The 21391-nt window shown below is 51.9% G+C and overlaps 1 protein-coding gene across 6 annotated transcripts in view; it reads right to left on the reverse strand.

Annotated features, from left to right (window-relative positions):
• Positions 1–21391, reverse strand: part of SYNE3 (spectrin repeat containing nuclear envelope family member 3) — a 91923-nt gene that overhangs the window by 21058 nt on the left and 49474 nt on the right. For all 6 annotated transcript variants that reach the window (XM_004262373.4, XM_049705409.1, XM_033419557.2 and 3 more), the window contains 7 exons: positions 13835–13996; positions 10822–11169; positions 8090–8226; positions 6479–6653; positions 2905–3087; positions 1825–1968; positions 820–954 (listed from right to left, as the gene is read on the reverse strand). In XM_004262373.4, the coding sequence (XP_004262421.1) occupies positions 820–954; positions 1825–1968; positions 2905–3087; positions 6479–6653; positions 8090–8226; positions 10822–11169; positions 13835–13996 (1284 nt within the window). The remainder of the gene's footprint in view (positions 1–819; positions 955–1824; positions 1969–2904; positions 3088–6478; positions 6654–8089; positions 8227–10821; positions 11170–13834; positions 13997–21391) is intronic.

A 21391-nucleotide genomic window follows, 5' to 3' on the forward strand; every position in this document is an offset into this window, starting at 1 on the left:
TATTTCTCTTTTTCATAATAGAAAAAGCGTTATATTAAATTTTAAAATTGTGCAGGTAACTCTGTGATTCAGGGTTGCAAAGAAGATGTCAGGAATATTTGTTATTAACATAGGGCATGCAGGGTCCGGAAGGGTGGAGAACCCTGCCTTAGACTAGCGTTCTTGAGCTGTGGCTGCCTGACAGCTGGCTTTGCACGCCGGGGGCACTTGTTACAAACGCAGACCCAGGACGCCATTTAAATCGGTGTCAGGGTGGGGCTGGAGCCTGCATTTCAACTTGTCCTCAGGCCAGTTTTGAAGGAGCCATCCCACTACCCACACCTACTGGCCGTCCCACCACCAAAGGGGCATCGATCCTGCGTGGACCCCAGCAAGATCCAGGTGGCCACTAGAGGGCACTGCATACGGGGCTTACGGCCACCAGGACCCACCTTTCAACCTGGCGTTACCGCCACAAACGTGACGGGGACTGCTGCGTGTGTGCAGCCTGGTCCGTGCTTTGGCTTCCTGGCACATGTGGAATGGTATGCTTAACTTGTTGCTGACTCCGTTGTTCATCTACCCACCAGAACTTAAACCCAGGAGAGCAGGGGCCTTGGCTGTCCTGCTCGTGCTGCCTCAATCCTTAGAGCCCAGAACACTGCCTGGCATACAGGAGGTGCTCAGTAATTGAGGTGCTCCTGAATGAATGAGGAAGGGAAGAAAGGAAGGGAGAAAGAAAAAGAAGGGTTGGAAGGAACAAAGGAAGAAAAGAGGGAGAAAGTCCCCAGGAGTGTCAGATGTCTCTGTCACAGCACAGACCCTCTGCTGGCCCCTTACCTCCAGAGACCTGTGCAGGGTCTGGTGGTCAGAGGAGAGCTGGTCCATTCTGTGGTGGTGGTGGGAGTTCCCCTGGACGAGAGGCCTCATGGCCTCCATCTGCACCCCCAGGTCCAGCCCCTCCTCCTGTAGCCCCTGCAGGAGAGGAAGGAATGAGTGGAGCGCGCTTTCCGCTTCTCCTTGTGGAAGCTGATCAGGGCGGGGGCTCCGAGTGGGAGAGACTGGGAGGGTCCCGGGACCGTGGGACTCCCCCTCTCCATCCGCTGCACCATATGGCTGTCTGATGGGCCCATTCTCAGGACTGGTGAGAATTTTAAAAATGAGATGAAAACATTCTGAGACACCATGAAAATAAACTGCTAAAGACCAGAAGGCATCTCTGGGGGACAAACTCACGTCTGGACTCAGACTTGATGACCACTTCTTAATATGAAAAATCACATCTCAGCTTTAGTTTTAAAGCCCCAAATGCATCATTTTTAATACCTTCCAAAGAACATTCCCAGTTATGTATGAGCTGTGCCTGGGTTTTAAAAAGATAATTGTTGTTTCACGTGCATTTTAAAAACCGGCAAGCTCCTCACGTAGCCAACAATTATTCATGATCAGCCTACGTACAGTCCAGTGTGTTTTCAAACATTTATTCTTAATCCCCAAATCATTTATTTAACTGAAGGCCTCTGGACTCATTAGGAACACTTAGTGAAGCAACTTTAAAAGTAAATATTCACGTTAGACTTTGGAACCATGGAGTAAGCAAAAGGACAGCCTATCATTTTGTTAGGCTCAAGAATCAGCCATTTGGAGGTGCTAAAGGCCTTGCTGAGGCCAGGAACCATCAGGTATATCAGCAGAGATTCATCTGAGATGAAAGGTCAGTTCTCAAGGGAGGGTCTAAATATCGGGCTGGCCGCTGCTTTGCTGGTTACTGTTACTGCAGGGGGCTGCTTCTAGGCACAGCTGAGTATCTGAGTAGAGGTGACTCAGGCCCGACAGACCTCTTACCTGCAACCTCGAAAGCTGGGCCTGTTTCCCAGGAAGGTCGCGCTGAAGCCCATTCTCAGCACGGACCCTGATTTGGAGGTCTGAGAGCCTTCTCTGCAGGGGATCAAAAGCAGCTCCGAAATCTTTGTGTTGAGCGAGTGAGCTCTGCGGAGACAGAACAGGCAGCACACAAATCAGCTTTCTTCTCAGGCTCCCAGTGGTACAACCTGACACTCACAGACTAGCTGCTCTATCTCCAGCCTTCTCCTGGCTGGCTCGTACTCACTCAGGCACCACCCCCTCCAGGAAGCCTTCCTGGAGCCCTTGAGGGTGTTTGACTCCCCTCCTTGAGGACCGTAGTGTCCTCACCTGACAGTTGTTCTGCCTCTAGAACAGGGGCTGGCAAACTACATCTCCTACCACACACCCCAAGTCCCAGCAGGGGTCTGTGTTTGTAAATAAAGTTTTATTGGAACACAGCCACACCCATTCGTTTACTTTCATGCTACAGCGGCAGAGTTGAGAAGCTGCAACAGAGACCACTTGCCCTGCGAACCCTCAAATGTTTGCTAAATGTTTGCTCCGTGGATTAGATCAGACCAGGGATGTAATGCTCTTAGCAGGTGCCAGGCCCCTGGTCAGTGCCCCAGAGACCATCTCTTTCATCATCATCATTATTAGATGCTCAGCAAACATTTGTTACCTAAAAGAAACTGGCCACAACATCCCATGTTATGTCTTTGATTTCGTGTGACCGTTTAGAAGTGTCCCTAATAATACTAGCTCCCAGCTCTCCAGTGGTTTAAAGTTTACAAGTGTTTTTCTCTGCGTCTTCTTATCTGACAGTCCCCAGCTCTTTGCAGAAAACAGTTCGACTTGATCAGTGAAGAAGGGAATTTGGGGGCAGAGGTGGGAGGCCGACAGGTGAGAAGGATCGCACCATAATCCTACCCAGATGATAGATGAGGGGCCTGAGGTCATGGGGGACAAAGCGATATGTCCAGGGCCACGTGGTGGCCAGAGGCAGAGCTGGGGTCAGGATGCAGGGTTGCCCTTCCTGGAGGGCCAGATCGACGGCTGAGGGCCGCCAGTGGCGCTCACCTGCAGTTTGCTCTTTCTCTGCAGAAGCCGGTTGTGCAGTAAGTCTCTGTCCCTCACGGAAGTTGCCACCTGCTCCAGCAGGGCCGTGGCTCTCTCCTGGCCAAAGATGCCGCCCAGCAGGTCTTTCTTCAGCTGCAGCATCGTCAGCTCCTCCTTCAGGCGGGAGCTTTCCGCCAGGGCCGCCTAGGGGAGACAGGGCCTCCGTGAGCCGCGGGGCAGGATGAGGCTGGAGATGGGGCCAGGGGCGCACCTGTCCTGGCTGTGCCTACTCAGGAGGCTGGGTCTTGGTGCTGGTTTCCAAGGAAACAGCAAACGTAAGGAGAAACGGGCTGGCAGGAGGGCGGTAGGAGGCCCTGAATGTCAGGGTCAATCTGATTCCTCTCTCACCTCCACATCCATCTTATTACCAAAGCCTGAGCAAGAATTCTACCTCCTACATGTTCCGGAAATCCGTCCCCTCTCCATCCCCCACCACTGACTGTGCTCACCTGAACCCCAGAAGCTCCTGACCGCCTGCTGCCTCCCAGCCGCCCCCCCAAATTGACCGTCCAAACTGCAGCCGAACCCCAAACTAACCAGTCTGATCCTCTACTCAGTGATCCTCTATCACCGACAGCAGTGGGCCATCCCCCAGTTGGTGTATGGGACATTTCGAAGGGGCTAAGGGCCTATGGGATCATGATTAGAGGAAATTCTGGAAGCCTTCCCAGAGGAGGTGGCACCTGAGTGAAGTCGTGATGTGTGGGAGCTCACCGGCCAGAGGGGGAGGAAAAGGGGACTCAGAAGCCCTGTGTAATGGACAGCTGGCTCCTAAGCAGGCAGCCTGAACTCTGCACAGCCCAGGCCCCACCTCCTCCAGGAAGCCTCCCCTGACCACATTCCCAGCCTACATGCACTCTTCCTGCCCCCAAAGCCTTGTTCCTCGCTTCAGGCTCCTGCTGATCAACAAGCTATTGGGGACAAATACCTCTTGCTTCTCTAACTGAGGGCACAGGGGCCCTGGAGGCCAGGGGTTTGGTCTTCAGCTGGCCAGAGTCCTTCCATTTGATATCTGATGATGTTACAGAGATGCTGAGCTGGGCACGGGGCTGGGAGAGGGAGAACTAAGACCCCAGCCCAGGTGTGTGGTTTGCAATTAGCTACACAGAGGTCAAGCTTCTAGCTGTAGGGAGTCACCTTCACCCCCTTTTCACCAGACTCAGACACAATATCATGAGGGTTAAGAATTCAGGCTGGGGAGTTGCAATCATGAGTTTGGATTCCATACTAACTGGGAGAATTTGGGCAATTCCAAGCCTCGGTTTCCTCATCGGTAAATTAGGGGTAGTCATACCCTAGCTCACGGGGCTGCCGTGAGGCTTAAATGCCCAGAAAGCATTTAACATACTGCAGGACCCAGAGTGAACACACCATAAAAGACAGATCTTCTCAGCCATTATTATTTAACCAACTGTTATGTGTTGAATTGTATCCTTCAAAAAAGATATGGTGGGAAAAAAAAAAGAAGACTCATGGGGAGAAGATGGCCACGTGATGACAGACACGGAGATCAGAGTGATGGACCTACAAGCCAGTGAACACCAGCGACTGCCAGCAAATACCAGAAGCTAGAAGAGGTAAAGGAGGATTCTCCCCTAGAGCCACTGGGAAGAGCAAGGCCCTCCTGACACCTTGACTTTGGACTTCCAGCTTCCAGAACTTTGAGAGAATGAACTTCTGTTGTTTGAAGCCACCAGTTTTTGGTGCTTTCTTGCAGCAGCCCCAGGGAACGAATACACCAGCCACGCCCAGGTTTTGGCTGGAGCTTTGCAGATGCACAGGCTGCTCCGAGGCTAGATGCAGGAGCTGAGTCAAGACAAGAGAGAGCTGGCAGCTCGAGCCCTGGCCTGTGAAATCCATCCCGCCCAGGTGGGCCGGTGGGAGTGATGAAAGACATACTTCCAGCCAGCAAACAGCGTCCAAACGTGAATAAACCAAAGTCCTGGCCCCGAGTGTTCCAACCCACTGCTCCGCGAAATTCCCGCACTGGGAGTCCTGGGTCATACTCGAGAAAGACGGGACCTCTATCCTGCTTCAAGGAGGTCCCGGTTTGCTTTCTGCCTTAGTGGGAAGGACAGGATGAAATATAGTTGTGATGCAGGTCAAAGCCAGCCCTGTCACTTAATGGCTGTGTCACATCGAGCAAGTGGCTTCCCCTCTGGGACATTTGTTTTTCTCAACAGTCAAATGATAATAAGTGTTCTGAATGCCTCGCAAACCTATTTTCAGGAGCCAGAGTGAAGACATGGATAAGAACATTAGACAAGAGTCTAGAACCCACCATTCTGCCCCCAGCTCTGCTCTCCTCAGCAGCCTGACCTTGAACAAGCTCCCTAACTTCTCCCTGGCCCCAGTCCCTCATCAGTAAAATGAGGAGAATGGTAGAAATGGAAACAAAAATCCATGTACATAGATAATCAACACGTGCTAATTATGGCAATGAAAACTGGAAAGAACCTAAACAATCTAAGTGCAGAAACTTTAAAAAAAAAATGACATGCCCCCAAGTGGAATATTCTGCAGCCATTTCAAGTGACAGCTTTACTGAACCATTTTAAAGGCCGCTGAGAAGAAGTTCGTATGTGTCAACTGAAAGTATCTGAATATACAACCATACAGCATGAGCTCAAATACACAGTGAGGATGCACACTTGCAGTGGTGGCACCCACCTTGGGGCCATGAAGGCAGACGTGGTTTAGAGCTGGAAAGAGCTTGGGTCCTGGAAGATACTGCTGAGCTATCAAGCCAGCTCTGGGACGACCTGAAAGTCTCCGTGTTTGTTTGTTTGTTTAATTATTTAATTTTTTGGGGGCCGCGTTGGATCTTCGTTGCTGCTCGCGGGCTTTCTCTAGTTGAGGTGAGCGGGGGCTACTCTTCGTTGCGGTGCACGGGTTTCTCATTGCGGTGGCCTCTCTTGTTGCAGAGCATGGGCTCTAGGCGCGTGGGCTCAGTAGTTGTGGCTCGCGGGCTCTAGAGCGCAGGCTCAGTAGTTGTGGCGCACGGGCTTAGTTGCTCTGTGGCATCTTCCAGAGCGGGGCTCGAACCCGTGTCCCCTGCGTTGGCAGGCGGATTCTTAACCGCTGTGCCACCAGGGAAGTCCCGTCTCTGTGTTTTAAGCCACCACTGATCAGGTTTTCTGTCACTTGTCACATGCATCCCAACTGACACACAATAAAGGTAATGGCCTGACACCCTGCTGTTTCTCAGCACTGCTCAGGCTTCCACCTGAGGACTGCCTGCAGCAGGGTCCTAAAGAGAAAGGCTGAGCGCAGATCTGTGCAGTCCTGGAGCCACACCAGGCACCAGGCTTCACCTCCTTCCCAAGAACTGACGGTGACTTTTGTCGCTGATAACTACAAGTGTTGACATTTCCTGTGCACTTAGAACTCACCAGACAGGGTACAGTGGGCTCCACCCAGACATCTGGAGGACCCAGAGACACGCCTGTCCCTGCGGGGGCGTCTGAAATGCTATGGTTGGCTGGTGGCCTCCCCCAGCTGCACCCATCAGCCCTCCCGACAGAGCCATGCAGACCTCAATCTGCGGCAGGAAGGTGTGGATGGAGGGCGGGTCCGGCAGGCTGGCGGTGACGTCCACGATCCTCTGGGCCAGAGCCCTCCACAGCTGCAGCTCCTGCAGGGGCCGCTGGAAATGCCGCCACAGGTCCACGCCCGCGGCATTACGTAGCCTGCTGCTCTTGGCTTTCATGCTGTGAGCACCGTGGAGGGGGAACCGAGAGAGGAGAGAGCGGGTCAGTATAGGAGCAAGGCCGCTGCCCAGAACCCAGAGCGCCCGGCTTGTGCTGCTTCCAGGGCGGGCACTCTCCTCTTCTACGGACTACTGGGCTGTCCACGGGACCCTGAGGCCTATGCTGTCCAGACAAAAGGGCACTGGAGGTAAGCCAGTCCTCGAATAGACTTGCATCCCAGCTTCTGGACCAGAGAAAGAGTCAAGCCTGGAAGAGGAATTATGGAGCCCCCAGGCTGGTACCGCCTGCCCCCAGGCACCTCGCGGAAGCAAAACAAAATACTTTCTTGAGTAGGATGCCATTACTTGAGGCCCAAATAATTTCTACAGATAATTTTTCCAATCTACTGTCCATTGTATAGCACAGGGAACTATATTCCATAACTTGTAATAACCTATAATGGAAAAGAATCTGAAAAAGAAACGATATATATGTATAACCGCATCACTTTGCTATACACCTGAAACGAACAAAACGCTGTAAATCAACTGCATTTCCAAAAAAATACATATATATATATGTACAGATGTAATGTCTAGCACCCAGTCATAGATAACCAGCACCTGCCCCCTCCACGAGAGCAACGAAGGGGAGGGAGACCTCGGCCACCCTCTCCCACGGCCACTTTATGCACAGGAGGTTCAGTCTCACCACCACCTCAGCATCTTGTGGAGGATCCAGGCCCTTGTTCTGCGTGTACACGTGTAGGGCCTGTGCACACCGTGGGGCGAGAGTCACCTGGCAAGGCAGGAGGTCCCTGAGTTCCTTCTCGAGGAAAACCCCTGCATCAGAGGCAGGAGGATGAGAAGTGCTACAGGGGCGGGGACAGCTGGGCTGTGTTCCAAACACGCCTGAGCCTCATGCAGTAAAAACAGGTAGCGATTCTGAATTTACACTGTGCCCAGCTCCACACAGGGTGGATATTTGAACTGCGGGTCTTTGCTGGGCTAAGAAGCTGGAGATCTAGCCGCGCCCGAACCCATGGGTGGACACGGAGGTAGCGGCTGGTCTGAAGTCAGGTCCAGCGCTTACATCAGCACAGCCGTCAGCAAGTGGGGCACAAGGCTGGCCTAGTGAAAAGCCCTCCCCTTCGGCCATTACATAGGGGACCCATCCCCCGTGCGAAGCTGCATAAGGAGACTTGATGGAAATAAGTGAAGAGGCCACATAGCACAGAGAAAAGCAAAGTTCAGGCCTCTTTCTGGGAGCAGAATGGAAAATACTTCGAAAAGGGGTCAGTACCTGAGTCCAGTGAGACCCTATAATGGCCAGTCATTGATAAGAACAAGAATTATTTGTTATCAGGCAGTAAGAGGTGCAAGCGCCTCTGCAGCTGGCGTCAGATGGGCAGAGGCCCTGAGCATGAGGTCCAGGACCACCCGCGGCCCGCCCGGTACCTCTGGTGCTCCTGGATGGCAGAGACCACGCTGCCCGCGAGAGGCTGCGGGTCCTCGGGGAACACGATGAGCTCCTTCAGCCGGGCCTGCAGACGGTCCACCCGAGGCTCCTCCGCGGCCAGTGCCGCCCGCGTGGCCTGCAGCAACAGACAACACCCGACGGGACAGGTGAGCTTCCGAGATGGGATGGCGGTGTGTGCGCACCGGGGTGAGCATATCCTGTGGAAGTGGGCCAGCCTGGGGGAAAATGGTCCCCCAGGGGAGGGACAGGGGCCCCGAGAGCTCAGCCCCTGCTCTCCCTTGCTCTCCCGCTCCGTGACCCCAAACACATTTGCTCTTTTTTTTTCTTTGTGGTACGCGGGCCTCTCACTGTTGTGGCCTCTTCCGTTGCGGAGCACAGGCCCCGGACACGCAGGCTCAGCGGCCATGGCTCATGGGCCCAGCCGCTCCGCGGCATGTGGGATCTTCCCAGACCAGCACACGAACCCGTGTCCCCTGCATCGGCAGGCAGACTCTCAACCACTGCACCACCAGGGAATCCCCTTGTTTGCTCTTGATGAGCAGGTTTTTCTCTTTATCATCACCTACCTCACAGCCTTGCCATCGACTAGCACCTAATCATACAAATAACTAATACTTAGGGAACAGTGATGACGTGCTGAGTGCCCTGTGGTCCCATTCATTGAAGCCTCGCCATGGTCCTAGACAGTAATTCTCTGTGTCCCCGTTTTATACACAAGGAAACTCTGGCCAAGAGTTTTCTGACAGTTGCAGAGCTGGGAAACGGTGGACCTGACATTGGAGCCGGGCCCTCTGGCCCTTAACCTGCCCCTTCAGCACTGAAGATGCTCTGTGAATCCACTTATTGTCGGCAAGAGGATATTTCCACCCAGCAGCCCAACCACTCCACTCAGCCACGTTCAGGCACTTCGGATGCGGCCTCTTCCTGCTATCCTGGGAAATGTGGAGTTTGATCCTGACCTTGACTCTGGCTGGTCCCATGCTCAGTAGGAGGCAGGGTGGGGGAGTGGAAAGCGCACGGGCTCTGGCAGGACACAGGCTGGCCTGGAAACCCACCTCCAGCCCTTCCCAGCTGCGCAGCCTTGAATCGGTCCTGGTCCCTCGGGGGTAAAACGGGGCCACCCCCGCTTGACAAGGCACCGGGTACAGGGCGGGAGCATTTCTCACTACATAAACGCTAGTTTAAGAACAGAGATCTTCGAACAAGTTCTGAAATTCCCCTTCACTGATTTCCGGTTAGTCATATCTTGGTCATAATTGACACTTGAACCGGGTGGGACAGGCAGCACCTGTAGGGATGTGGTCTGCCTCCTGCCTCGGGAAAGGCTTCCTGAAACATAGCCGGGCATGGCCAGGTGGCGGCTGTCGGGACACGGGAGTGTTGGCAGGGCTTTCCAGGCCTTACCCTCCCCAAACTCCATCCCTGCCAGTTTGCTTGCTTTGACCTTGGCCCTCACCTAGAACTCCTGCCAAGAGCCATATGTTCCCTGAGTCCCGATGCTATTGGCAGGTGCTGTTCTAAGCACTTTTGTTTTCACAGGTTCATAAGGAATGTGGAAGGCAGGTCTTATTATCATCACGTCCATGTCACATTTAACTGAGATTAAACGAATTCTCCCCGGGAATTCCCTGGCGGTCCAGTGGTTAGGACTCCGCGCTTTCACCAACGAGGGCCGGGGTTCAATCCGTGGTTGGGGGAACTAGGATCCTGCAAGCTGAGCGGTGTGGCCAAAAAAAAAAAGTAATTCTTCCAAAGCCAGCCAGTCGGCAAGGAGAGGAACCAAGACTCGAACCCGGGCAGTCTGATCCGAAAGTCCCCGCCCTTCACCACCGCACCACACCACCCCTGCCCTGTGCCAAGGCAGACAATCCTACAAGGGAAACAACTCCCTTTGTACAAAGTTGATCACTGCAGTGAACCTGGTCTCCTACAAGGCTGAGTGCTGTTAAAGAGCACGGATGCTTCGTTTCTACCTACACACAAATATTTCTGCATATGAGCAAACATTAGAAAGAAGAGGGGAAAAAACAGAACAATCTGGAGTGGAGGTAGGGCCTGGGGGCTTTCCTTTTAGATCTTTCCCCTAATGGAATTGACAAGCTAGCCCTTTGAGTTAATATAGTAAATAAAGGACTGCAGAAGGGTGTTAATCCTTATTTGAAAAATCTCTCTGTCCTCACGTCAAACCTCTTGTGAGTGTGCACATGGGTGGGGAAGTGGGAGGGTGCTCCGAATGGACACCGTGTCTGGGTTGGAGTGCCCCCACCCTCCCCAGGATGGGCATCATCTGCTGGGCCTCCTAAGAGCCCTGGTTATGTTTGTTCCTCATCTTCTCTACACTGAGAGCCTTGCCTCTGACCTCACACTCCCTGCTCTGTGCTCGGAAAGTGCTCACCACATCCTACCATCAGGCAAGCGAATGGCAAACTTAGAGCCGGTCCACCTCTTATTTACCCACCAACTCATCATGTGAGGCTGGGAATGTCGTGGGGGGGGGGGGTGGAAATCTCTCCAGGCCTCAGTTTCCTCATCCAGAAAACAGGTACAAACAACCAATTTGTCTACTGTGCTCGGGGCACTGAGATTATCAAAAATCCAGGAAGACCAGAGCCAGGGTGCTTGAGACTAAGCGTGATCCTCCCGCTGCACAGATGCCCCAAGGCACACACGGCACCGGGACTGGGCCGAGGCTTTGCCAAACACTGCTTACCGAGTAGCGTCTCCAGCGGGCCACCAGCTCGTCCTGGGTCCCTGCTTTGGCCGCGGGTTCCAGGTCCTCCTCCGCCAGCCTCTGAAGGCCCTTCCTGAACTCTGCCAGCTCGGCCTCCAGCTGCCTCTTCTGCTGCTCGTAGGCTTCCCTGGACCAGAGCAGGCCCCGCAGCCGCCCCTCCTCCCCCTCCCAGAGTGCACGCAGCTTCTCCAGAACATTCCGCATCTCCTCCAGTTCTCTGGTGATCTTCTCTGCACCCAGAGGGGAGCTGCTCTGGATGACGCCCCCGGCCTGCTCCTCCAGCCTCCGCAAAGACTCCTCGCCCCTGGGAAAGTCGCTGGCGATGTCCTAAAGCAGGGAGGCGGTGGGAAAGAAACCCGAGGGGAAAAAGAAAACACGTGCTGCGTCTCCCAGGACCGCTGGGAGCGTCATGCCCAACGGTAATTCCTATTCCCAGGCTAGACCCAAGGCACCTTTCCAAGGGGTGGACTGTCTGCCCTTGTAACATTCAGGATGTGATTCCGTTACCATGTCATTTACAAGCCGTGTGATTAAGTGAAGGGGAAAGTCTCTGCTGGGTGCTTCTCTGTCTTTAACTCTCGGACATTTGTTAATCTTTGCTTTTTTAACAGAGACGGAGGCAGCCTCAGGCTCGAAGCCTTCAGCTGCCAAAAGTATGGAGCAAATAGAACCTAACGACGCCATTTGGCCTCATTACATCTATTTGTATGGCTACCTACCAATTATGAATGAGTATTGGTATTCCATTTATGACAATGATATAAAATTTCTTTTTAAATCAGTGTTCATTGCCTTCTAATATTAAAAAAAAATTTTCGGTAAACACTTTTGTCTGTTTTATTTAAAATACCTCCAAAATATTTTTTTCACTTTTTTAGTGAAGTGCAACTTACATGGAGTACAGTACAGACTGTCCTTGACTTAAAATGGTTCGACTCACGATTTTTTTTACGCGGGTATGAGAGCAATATGCATTCAGTAGAAACTGTACTTTGCATTTTGAATTTTGATCTTTTCCCAGACTAGTGATATGCAGCACGAGGCTCTCTCGCGATGCTGGGCAGCGGCAGTGAGTGTAAACCAACATAGTTTTCACTTTCACTATGGTATTCAACAAATGACATGAGGTATTCAACACTTTATTATAAAACAGCCTTTGTGCTAGATGATTTTAGGCTAATGGAAGATGATCTGAGCACGCTTAAGGTGGGCTGGACTAAGCTATGATGTTTGGTAGGTTAGGTGTCTTAAATGCACTTTCGACTTACGATATTTTCAACTTACGATGGGTTTATTGGGACGTAGCCCTACTGTAAGTTGAGAAAATCTATATGTAGATCTTAAGTGTTACTGTTCAAAGAGTTCTGAGAAATATATATGCCCATGCAGTCCACACTGTTATCAAAATATAGCATTTCTAACATCCCAGAAGATTCTAGAACTTCATCTATTTGAAATCATAGAATATGTTATTTTTTGAAACTGGCTTCTTTCACTCAGCATAATGTTTTTTAGATTCTTCTCTGCTGTCGGGTATATCAGAACTTCATTCCTTTTCATTGACTAATATGTCTTTGTACATATATTCTATTCTATGACGTGTTTATCCAATACTCTGCGGATAAAAATCTGAGTTGCTTTCAGTTTAGGGCTGTTATGAATAAGGGTGCTGTGAACATTCTTTTACAGATACCCACACTTTTCAAAAGTTCAATTTAGGGCTTCCCTGGTGGCGCAGTGGTTGAGAGTCCGCCTGCCGATGCAGGGGACGCGGGTTCGTGCCCCGGTCCGGGAGGATCCCACGTGCCGCGGAGCGGCTGGGCCCGTGAGCCATGGCCACTGAGCCTGCGCGTCCGGAGCCTGTGCTCCGCAACGGGAGAGGCCATAACAGTGTATATCGCTTTGCTTTTACAGAAGACCTACAGTAGTACCTGTTTTCGCTACCTGAAAGAAATCCAAAGAGGATTTTAGCTTTTGCGAGAAAAGGTAATGACTTCTCCGCTTGTTTTCTGTTTGGTTTTCTTTTTAATTTTGTGGCCGTGCTGCACGGCATGTGGGATCTTAGTTCCCCAACCAGGGATCGAACCCGCCCCCCCCTGCAGAGGCAGCACAGAACCTTAACCACTGGACCGCCAGGGAAGTCCCACTTCTCTGCTACACACCATTTCGGCTCAAGAACAGTTCCATAGGAACACGACTTTCAGATAGTGGGGAAACTGCACAAGTCATACAAGATATTTTGTGGCCACTGTTCATTGGTTTTTTCAAAAGAGAGTCAATTTAAATACAAATATTAAATAAATGGTATAGGTGCTGTAGAGCTGTGTCAAAAATTATAAAGTGGTCCTTGAATTATTGAAGATAATCTACCCACTCACTTTACAGAGGGAGTCGGAAGCTCGTTCAGGATCACAGCAAGTCAGGAAGCCCAGAGTGGACCCAGCTTCTCCTGCAGGTTAGATGCTTACGCCAGGGTTCCTTACCTTCACATACTGACATGTGAGGTCAGATAACGCTTTGCTGTCGGGGGCTGTCCTGTGCACTGTAGGATGTGTAGCAGCACCTCTGGCCTCCATCCACTAGATGCCAGGAGCACCTCCACTCCCAGTTGTGACGACCAAAAATGTCTCCAGACATGGACAACGTCCCCCATTTGAGCCCAGCTGGTCTAGACCATGCTGCTGTGGCCCTGGGTTTCCAAATGCCCTGCTGGCTCAGAGACTTCCATAAAGCAGCTGAGGCCCCAAGCATGGGATCTACACCACATCCCATGCTTCTCCTCTTGTGGGGTCTGTGTACAGGGATGTTTGTATCTCCTGGGACCTCCCAGCCCCATCCTATTAAATAAACCCTAACAGAGACCCGCCAGCCATGAGCACTCCCTCCCCACTCTGGCTCCTAGCACCATCCTATTAAATAAACTCTAACAGAGACCCGCCAGCCATGAGCGCTCCCTCCCCACTCTCGCAGAGACTTGCCGGGGGTTGGTTACCTGCAGCGCGGAGAGACGGTCCTCGGTGCTCAGCCGGCACTTGCGCCCCATGCAGCCGTGCACCCGCTCCACCACCGCCTTCAGCCACAGCTGGAACTCATCCACGCTCAGCTGGAAATGTTCATGCTCCTGGGTCACCTGCTCCAGCAGGTCCACTCTGTTCTGTGGGAGGGGAGGAGAGTCACTGGCCGTAAAGGTCCCCAGCCCAGGCTGCCCCTCGCCTGGCCTCCCAGGCTTTAGAGACCAAAACATGCCAGCACTGGGCTTGTCAACCACACAGTGGGCTTTTCTTCCTGCCACGTCCTAGGAATGGCACTCAAGATGGGGCCGTGGTAACAACTACATAACACTACCATTTGAGCACTTCAAGGTGCCGGCGCTGCCCTAAGAACTTTGTGTACAAGATCATCTCACTGAATGCTCCTGACTGCCCCCATAATGTGGTACCATTATTATCCCAGTCTGATAGATGGGGAAACCAAGGCACGGAAAGTGAAATGACTTGCCCAAGGTCACCTGGCTAGGAAAGCACCAAGATTCCAACCTGGGAGGCAAGGCTGGGCCAACGCATCTCTGCTCCATTGCGACTATGTCCATGGGGTACGAGAGTAAACAGCAGGCTGCCCCCCATTTCCCCCCGAGTGTGGTGATTTGTCTGCATGTGTTGGAATTGCCTCTATTTTCAGACACTCCCACTGAAGCTCTAACCACACAGGGGCAAGATGGTGTCCTAAGGGTGGGTGACATTTGGGGAGATAACAGTGTCCTGCTATAAGACCTGCTGTGTGCCTAGAGATTCTGATTTTCAAAACACACCCCTGATTACAGCACCATCTCTTTAAACCCCTCCACTGCTCCCCACTGCCCCCAGGCCCAGGTCCAAGCATTGTAGCCTGGTGGTCAAGGGCAGGACCACACGATGCGGCTCTGCAGACCAGCGGTCAAGACCCTGGGCTTGGGAGCCCACTGCCTGGGGCTTCACCCTGGCCCCCCTCGAGCTTGTAATTAACCCCTCCGTATGGTGTGGTTGATAACAGTAACTGCCTCATCAGGGTGGCATTAACTGAGTCAGGGCTCGCACAACCCCAGAACAGCACCGGACAGCTAGTAAGAGCTTGAGAACTCTGAGCCATTGTTTATTGTCACCTGTGTCCCTCTGCTCTTGTCACACCCCACCAAGTGAGAGGTGCCCACGTGGCAATGCTAATCTCCAGGCCCCACCTGCTCTGAGGCTTTGCCCACTGCCCCAGGCTGTGGCTCTCCCCCAGCCTTGTCTACCGAATTGTCATCTGGTGGGGACCAAGCGCTCCCTAAGGACACGGGGGTTGATTTCATCTCCCTGGTCCCGCTCAGGGCAGGCTCTGAGACTAAGTGCTTCCTGAGTGGCCAGATGTAACTAAGTGTGGGGTGTGTGCCGGGGGAGGGATCTCTCCAAGGAGAGCCAAGAAAAAGGAACCAGGGGACCTTCGTTTAATAAGCACCTACTATGTACCTGGAAATAGACCGGCATTATCGTATTTAATATCTTCACAAGGATCCCAAACTGTCCCATTATGCGAGTATCCAAATGGGTGTCGGGAGGTAACATAACTCTTGCAGACAAGATTTAAACGCCAAGATCAGACTCCAGAATCACTGCTCAGGCCCAGCGGGTGGCAGATTCTCTCTTTCTCGCAGATGGTAGATACTCTGGGCTTTGCCTGCCACGTGGTTTCCGCTGCAACTTCTCCACCACTTGTGTGCTACTTACATTGTAGCACCCAAGTGGCAGCCACAGGCAGACACACAAAGAATGGCTGTATTCCAACCAAATGAATCATGGGCACTGAAATTTGAATTTCCTATCATTTTCACATGTCATGAAATAGTCTGCTTTTAATTTTCCCCCAACCATTGAAAAATATAAAAACTATTTTTGGTTTACAGGTCATAAAAAAGTCAGGAATTGGGCTGGACTGAACCTATGGGCAGTGGTTTGCTGACCTCAGCTCTCAGCCATGGAGTCAGGCCACGTTCAGGAAGGTCCTGACCTTCTACGAGGCTAAGTCAACCATTCTCAACTGGGAAGGGTAGACGGACACGTGGATTTGAAAAACCCCCCTGGCTATTTGTAGGTGCCTTCCCCTCCCGTGGAGAAGCCCCTCACCAAACCTAGAAACACCAATTCATTTAAACCTTTGCAACACCCATGGCAAGTAGGGGAAAATATCCCCATTTCAGAGATGGGGAAACCAAGGCACAAGATCAAGTCCTTCAGTGAAGAACTGAGAATCCTCTCACTATGGGAGGGAGGCTCAGCGCTTGACAGATGGGAAACACGGGGCTGCTTGAATTCAGAAAGTGGACCAAGGTCCAGTGACCACCTCCTTCACGTTTCCCCTGCTGCTCCCCGTCCCCCGCAGGGTTATTTGCATCCACCAGAATCCTCCCCGAGCTTCCTCCATCCACGAGAAGATTCATTTACGGAACAAAGTGGGTCAAGGATACTAAGCAGAGAATAGGGGCTGGGCCCCTGGTTGACACGGATGGTGATAAAGGTTGTAGTGCAGCAAACTCTCCAATAAAAGTGCCGGCTGGCGGCTCTGTGTGTGTGAAGAATGAGGTGCTGGCACTGGGGGAGATCCAGAGTAAATAAAAGCCTCTGTGACGGTGAGCAGGCGGCTAGGAGAGGAACGCGGCCGAGCAGGGCAGGCATCCAGCCGCGCTCTGTGCCAGGCGTAAAGAGATCACAGAACACAATTCAGCCACGGGCGGGCAGGGCACGTCGGAGGAATGTCGGTGACAAATGGGAGAGGGTTCCACCTCCTCTCGTTACACCAAACAATCAAACCATCTGTGTGGGCAGAGTTGTCAGGAATGTCAAAACCCAACCAATTAACAAGGGCGGGAGTGGATTTGTGCCTCTGCAAAGGGCTGCAGGAAGGGCTCTGATTCCTGGCCGAGATGCCAAACAAACACAGCCACAGAGGGAAGCAGGGAGGAGGAGGGTGCTACTATCTGCCTGGCCCTTCAGAAAACAATCATTGGATTAAAAACCATCAGGCAAAGTAAACAAGCAGGCCCCGCCCACGGGCAACCAGCCTGCTTTGTCTATTCTCGGCTTTCAGTGGCTTTCTGCTGGCTGTGCCACTGCTAATTCCCGGGCTTGGCCACTTTCCCTGATCAAGAATCTCCCTTCAGGGGGTGGTCACGAAGGATACAGTCCAGAGGTGACCCCCGCTGTGCTTCTGTGGTCCTGTCCCTGTCAACACCAGAGGCCTTGCTAATTAACATATTGGAAGTCAAAACTGGATTTTTAGAGGCAAAAGTAGTGGCTTGTTAACCAGCACAAGAAATGATGAAATGGGCTCTCCTCGGTGAAAGTTGAGATATTAATACATACGGTATCTCCTATGGCCTGAGATGCATCCTCCGCAAATTCACACGATGAAGCCCTAGCCCTCAATGTGATGGTGTTTGGGGGCAGGGCCTTTGGGAGGTGATTAGGGTTATATGAGGTCATGAGGGTGGGGCCCTCAGGATGGGATGAGTGCCCCTATAAGAACAGACACCAGAGAGCTTGCTGACCATCCCTCTCCAACATGTGAAGACACAGCAAGAAGGTTACCATCTTCAAGCCAAGAAGAGGCCCCTCACCAGGAACCAAATCTGCTGACACCTAGAGTTCGAGCTTCCCAGCCTCCAGAACTGTGAGAAACAAATTCCTGTTTTTTAAGCCACCAAGTCTATGGTATTCTGTTCTGTCCACCCGAGCAGACTAAGACAGTATCCCAGGGACGTTTCCCACCCTTTGAATAGTCCGGGACCTCTAGGGGTCCCTGCGTGGCTCTCCTGCTCTCACTGAGGTGGGAGGATTTCAGTTGCCTGCCTCAGGGTGGCTTTCTCGTCTGACTTTAGTGCAAGGTGAGACCTTCAATCAAATGTACAGAGCAGGTAACCAGGAGGCATCCGGGCTACCAAGAATCTCTGAGGACTACTGGACATGCAGTGTCCCTCACCCTGCTTAGGGTGGAGCCAGAGTGTCTTCCTTTCGTCTGGGGCTGGAAGGCCCAGTATGGGGTATGCCCCGGGAGGCTGACGTTGGGGAAGCTATATCCTATTTCACTAAAGAGGACCCTAAGGGTGATATAACAGTTTGCCCCTCTCAGTAGCTTCTGTCTCCTGAAGGTCAAGGCATCATCTGGAAGCTATGACTGTTCTCACCAACAAAATGCACATGCACATGACAGTTTGAGTATAACTTCAGAGGCTCTGTAGGGGCCTGCCCTGGCCTCTCCCTCTTACCGCCTTTCAATCTTCTACTGCCGGCTCTGGGAGAGACAAGAAACAGCTCCCCATTCACCACCCCTACCCCCAACCCCATCCCGAGAGCTAACCGGGCTCCCTGTGAGTTAGAACACAGCTCCCAAACCCCTGGCAGCCAGGAGCAGAAAACCAAGGGTCTGTGAGCTTCAGCCAACAGCTCAAAAGGCCAAACTGAACGGCCTTCTCTCATAGGGTCCAGTCACCCTGCACACCCCCCAGTTTCCACACTGAGGTCAAAATTCACCAGCCCGTCTGGCAACTCGGAGGGCTTCTGCCAGGGCGGCAGCTTCCCCCCACCCCTTCATCATAGGCAGAGCCCCCAGGCTCCTGCCCCCAGGACGCTGCCAGCTGGGCTCCGCCTCGGGAAAACCCTTGGAAACAACCTGCTCCCTCATCCAGGGGCTCGAAACCTCCCATGTACCACTGCGTCCACTTTCTGAGCTGGACCCGCAGGAGCTCTGGCGGCCCCTGATCTCCCCTGATGGACACAGGTGCAGCGACTCACCCAGGACCCGGGGAAACCACCAAAGGAGGACCCCACATAGGGAGTCGCCTAGGACTTCCGGTTCTTTCTGATGGGCCAGGGGTATCTGACCCTTAGATTATTATTATTTTTTTAATTAAAGTATAGTTGATTTACAATGTTGTGTTAATTTCTTCTGTATACAGCAGAGTGATTCAGTCATATAGATATATACATTCTTTTTCGTATTCTTTTCCATTGTAGTTTATCACAGGATACTGAATATAGTTCCCTGTGCTATACTGTAGGACCTTGTTGTTTATCTGTAGATTATTTTTTAAGTCAAAATTTTAAAAAAGGGCCCAGTCACACCTTCTCTACTTACCACATAAGAAGGTTGGGAGGCTCAAATGAGGTCAAAGCCATGAAGGGACTAGGAAAAGATAGCATTCGCCAATAAGAGTTGTGATTTCTATGAATTTTTGGATCCAGTGAGGGGAGGGTTCCCTGGAGGGACGATGAGAATCTCTGAGGTGATCATTTCTTAGAACTGGTGCTCACCGGTGCCCCAGGCATGCCCCTTCCACACACATGCGTGTACACATACACACACACACAAAACCACTTTCCATTTCCTGCACGAGGCGCTCTCTGCTGATTGGCACAAGCACCTGTTTCTTGTAAAGTCTCAGCAGCAAGGAGGCCATGGGCCAGGCACCTCCCCTGCCTGAGCCCGTGGGGCAGACCTGGAGAGAGAATTGCTGTTAAGCAGGCTCTAGACACTTGGATGCCGTGAGGGAGGACCAGCTGGCTACAGCTCTGAGAGCCAAGCTCCACCCCACCTGCCTGTCCTCCGAGCCTCCCAGCTGCAGGGGCGGGGTTCTCATTCATTCAATGAAGGGCTCAGAGCACCTGATACGTGGCAGACACCATTGTTGTCGCTATTTCTTCTCACTGCTACCGAGAGCACAAGTCATCCTTTATTCTGGGAAAATGCCTGCCAATTTCAAAGAGCTCACATGCAAACTCATTCAGTCCTACACCCTGGCTCCAGGTAGGGTGAGCACCCTGAGGCCACACAGCTGGGAAGCAGCAGAGCCTGGCTGGAACCCAGGTCCCTTTCCAAGCATTCTGGGGCCAGCGTCCTATTCCTACTCAAGGTTTCTCAGATCTCTGCTTATTATAGAACCATTTCCCATAACTTGAAGGACCCAGGAGACTTCCACCTCCAGCAACATGGGAGAGCTGAATACCCTTCCACCGTAGCCAGCCAGAAATGCTGGATAAAATGTAACAAGCATCATTTAAATGCAGAACCACGCACACACCGCACACACCAAGGTAAGAGATAGCCCGTGGACCAGATGCAAAGATGCTATGGAAACCACGATGCTAAACCCACATATGTGCTTGACGTCTTCTTGGGTTTAATGCTCAGGCTGGAGGAGGAGGTAAGACTCTGGGCCCAGGGCGGCAGAGACCACGGCAAAAAGGCAGAATACTCAGGGGACTCCCCCTCTGTCAAAGGGTGAACTAGAGAAAAAAACCTTCCCACCAGCGCAATACAAGACAGAAGCATATGTGTTTCAGCCTGGGGTCTGGCTGAAAAGACAAATGAAAAGATAGTCACCTTTCAGAGTATGGAGCCAGGAGCCTCTTGCATCATTTTGGCTTAGGGTTCAAGTGCAGAGAACCCACTTGATCTAGGAACCCCCAAAACATTTCAGTGACACTCAATGGGAACCCTGAAGGCAAATTCCCATGGTAGCCTGGCTGAAGAAAACACAAGCTCTCTGAGGGCCAGGCCCAGCCACGGGGTTCTGCAGATAAGGCCCCACATAGGATGAGCTCACAGCTCAGAATTACGAAGTCTCCAAGGAAATGATCCACCATGTCAGGAGACGCAACAGACGGCAGTATCAGGCCAGGAACTTCAGCTACTAGAGCAGCCTGACGATTATAAAATGTGTATGATTAAAATGACTACAGATAGAATCCGTACCTGAGAGGAGTGCCAAGTTTAAGAGAAAAAGGACAATGAAAAAAAGAGGGGCTTCCCTGGTGGCGCAGTGGTTAAGAATCCGTCTGCCAACGCAGGGGACACGGGTTCGAGCCCTGGTCTGGGAAGATCCCACGTGCCGCAGAGCAACTAAGCCTGTGCACCGCAACTACTGAAGCCCGCGCGTCTAGAGCCCGTGCTCTGCAACAAGAGAAGCCACTGCGATGAGAAGCCCACACACCGTAATGAAGAGTAGCCCTCGCTCACCGCAACTAGAGAAAGCCTGCGTGTAGCAACGAAGACCCAATGCACTAAAAAATAAATAAATAAAATAAGGAAATTTAAAAAAAAAAAAGAAGAAAGAAAGAAAAAAAATGAATGACGGATATAATACAAAACCAAATAGAATTTCTTGAAACAAAATTGAACTTAATAACTCAATGGACTGTTTAAACCAAGGCAAGAATGAGGTAAGAGACAGGGACAAAGAATGGGCAGAGGAATTGGGGGAAGGACAAAAGAGAGCAGAGGAGGAAAGCAAAGGAGAAGGACTAAAGGGCAGGAGGACGGAGGGAAGGAAGGAAAGAGGGAGGGAGAGGGGAGGGGAGCTGGGTGGAAGTGAACCTCAAAGTCCATCAGTCAGTCAGTCAACATACACTTACTACGTACCCACATGTGTATTAAGCATGAGCAACGCTGGCCATACAGATAGTAGATAATGTGTCAATGGGTGGATGGATAGTGGAGGGGTGGGTGAATGGGTAGGTGGAAGATTGACAGGTAGGTAGTT

The sequence above is a fragment of the Orcinus orca genome, chromosome 2 (assembly GCF_937001465.1).
Source record: "Orcinus orca chromosome 2, mOrcOrc1.1, whole genome shotgun sequence".
Lineage (NCBI taxonomy): Eukaryota > Metazoa > Chordata > Mammalia > Artiodactyla > Delphinidae > Orcinus > Orcinus orca.